Source organism: Corylus avellana, chromosome ca1 (genome assembly GCF_901000735.1).
Source record: "Corylus avellana chromosome ca1, CavTom2PMs-1.0".
In the NCBI taxonomy this organism is placed as follows: domain Eukaryota; kingdom Viridiplantae; phylum Streptophyta; class Magnoliopsida; order Fagales; family Betulaceae; genus Corylus; species Corylus avellana.
In genome coordinates, this window is record NC_081541.1 from 48,287,104 (window position 1) to 48,289,673 (window position 2,570).

The 2,570-nt window shown below is 41.9% G+C and overlaps 1 protein-coding gene across 1 annotated transcript; it reads right to left on the reverse strand.

The window, feature by feature from the left end:
- Nucleotides 1-709: 709 nt before the first annotated feature.
- Nucleotides 710-2,236, reverse strand: LOC132173984 (cytochrome P450 94A1-like). Its single transcript, XM_059585703.1, has one exon. The coding sequence runs from the start codon at nucleotides 2,234-2,236 to the stop codon at nucleotides 710-712; it is 1,527 nt and encodes a 508-aa protein (XP_059441686.1).
- Nucleotides 2,237-2,570: the final 334 nt, after the last annotated feature.

A 2,570-nucleotide genomic window follows, 5' to 3' on the forward strand; every position in this document is an offset into this window, starting at 1 on the left:
TAACCTACTTGTGAGTCTATGTCGAAAGAAACCCATGACTTGACCTTTGGTCTCCGTGGTCAGAGATCCACCGTGGGTTTACATAGCCATAAACCCACGAATCACGATCATGGGTTTCCTTCAGGAAATACTTTTTCTTTTTTTTTTTTTCCCTTAATTTTTTAACGAAAAATGGGTAAAGTAAAAGTGATTGGTAGTTTAAAAGCTGGAAAAAAAAAAAAAAAAAAAAAAAACTCCTGATCAAAAGTCATATTCACATAGGACGGAAGAAGAACAATAAAAAATAGATAAAAAAAAAACATAAATATGATAAACAATGTTTATCAGAGTTTCATCAGTTAACAATAGAGTTTTGATAGAGTCTCACCATCAAGAAAAAGAGAACAATCATGCTTCCACGAAAATACTTTTTTTTATTAATCATAATTTGATCTCTATAGGAATATAGAGAGCATTTAAATAGACACGGTAAAATAAACCATAACCTTAATTTGACTGACCTTGGACAAAACCCATTATCTAATTATAAAATATCACTAACTCTAGATTAGATAACTTTGGGCCAAACCCATTACAATAACTCTTAAAATGTAGATAAAACACCCATCAGAATATAAATAACCTAATTAACTAATAAGATCCAAATAAAATTAAAACCAACTTATTTATTTTTCCTTCTCCATCACATATCTACGTAACACTTTTATTCTCATGCATCCCTCTCTACAATCCTCACCAAAAACCCACCTTTCATTTTTGGAGCAAACTCTGGCTCCACGCCTTCCTCCACCGCTGAAACCACCTTGAACCGCCTGAGAACCCCCGCAAGCACCCTCTTCATCTGCAAGAATGCCATCTCCTTCCCCAAGCAAATCCTTGGCCCCGCCTGGAACACTGGGTACGTGTACGCGTCCCTCCCCACGAACCTCCACTGCCTATTCTCTACCTCCTCCTCCTTCTCCAGCCACCGCTCAGGCTTGAACTCCGCCCAGTCAGACCCCCACAGTGTCTCCAATCTCCCCATCGCGTATGGTACATATGTCACTCTCATCCCCTTCTTCATCACCGTCCCGTCCGGCAAAACGTCATCGTTCACAGCCTCCTTCGTGTCCGTTGAGACAGGCGGGTACAGCCGCATGCTTTCACAAAGAGAAGCGTGAGTATAAACCATGTCTTTGACTTCTTCATAGACAGGCGCTTCAGATTTCTCTTTGATTTCCTTCAAAACCTCGGATTCGACATGCGGGTTCTTGGAGAGTAACCAAAGATACCATGTCAAAGCCGAGGAGGTAGTTTCACGCCCAGCGAGTATGAAGCTTATGACTATGTCGGTCACGAAGTTTTCATCCGAGTGGCCGGAGCACAAGAATCTTGACAATAGGTCGACGGAATCGAGAGAGGCCTTCTCTTTGAGCTCTTGCTTCTTTTTTCTTATTATGTTCTCTGCGAATTCTTTAACTACTGAGACTGCGATTCTCATTCGCTTCTCCGACCCAATATTCAACAGCTTCTTGATTTTCCAAATGGTCGGGATTACGGCATTGAACCTGTCGTTGATGTTCTTGACGCTTTCTTCAAAAGCTTGAGCGAACTTGGTTTGTGGAAGAGAGGGCAACAGGTAGGCAGGGTCGAATCCAAAAGCTATGTTGCACATATTATCGAAGGCAAACCTTTGAAGAATGTCCTGGAAGTCTAGGACAGTTCCGGTTGCCGCAGCTACGGAGAGGATAGGGATGAGGCGGTCAGAGATCTCTGCGTCCACCACGATCTCGATGAACTTGCGCAGAGACTTGGTGTTGAACTCATGGCTGGCGAGTTGTCTTTGAAACCTCCAGGATTCACCGTCCACGTTGAATATACCATGGCCCAGGAAGTCTTTAAGGGTTCCGTTGAAATAATCTCCCTTGCCGTAGTTGGGGAAGTGGGTCTTGAGGATGTGTCGGACGACGTCGGGGTTAGCGGTGAAAATATGTCGAGTGCCGATGTTGTGGTGGAGGACGTAGGTGGCGGAGGGTGAGACTTGGAGGATGTCTGAAATCCATTGGAGTTGGCGTTTGCGGTTAGCAACCACGGCCAAGAATGAACCAATTATAGGGTAGGATCTTGGGAGGCTGATGGCGGTGGAGGGTGGCGGAGATGATTGCTTTTTAGGTGTTGAAGCTTTAATAAGGAAGAAAATAGAAAGTAAGGGAAGAAGGAGAAGGACAAAAAAGGGTATGTGATAGAAGAAGAACATGGGTAATATTTTGGAGAGGTCTTTAATTATTGAGGTACTTTAGTGAATGGACAACGTTGTCGGTATTTATAGGCAGATAAATCACAATTTTTTAATTTTATTTAGCAAGTTTTTCTGTTTTTATAACCTTAAGATGCGTTGACCCAAAAAAAAAAAAAAAAAAATCCACAAATAGTCATAAAGTTTCTTTTTATTCATAAAATTTTAATTGGTCCGACAATGTAAACTGCACATGCATGCCCACCTCTTGAATTTTACTACGTAAGCCAATTCGTCACACAATGTGGAGAACTTTCCTGGTCACACACACACACACACACACATATATATATAT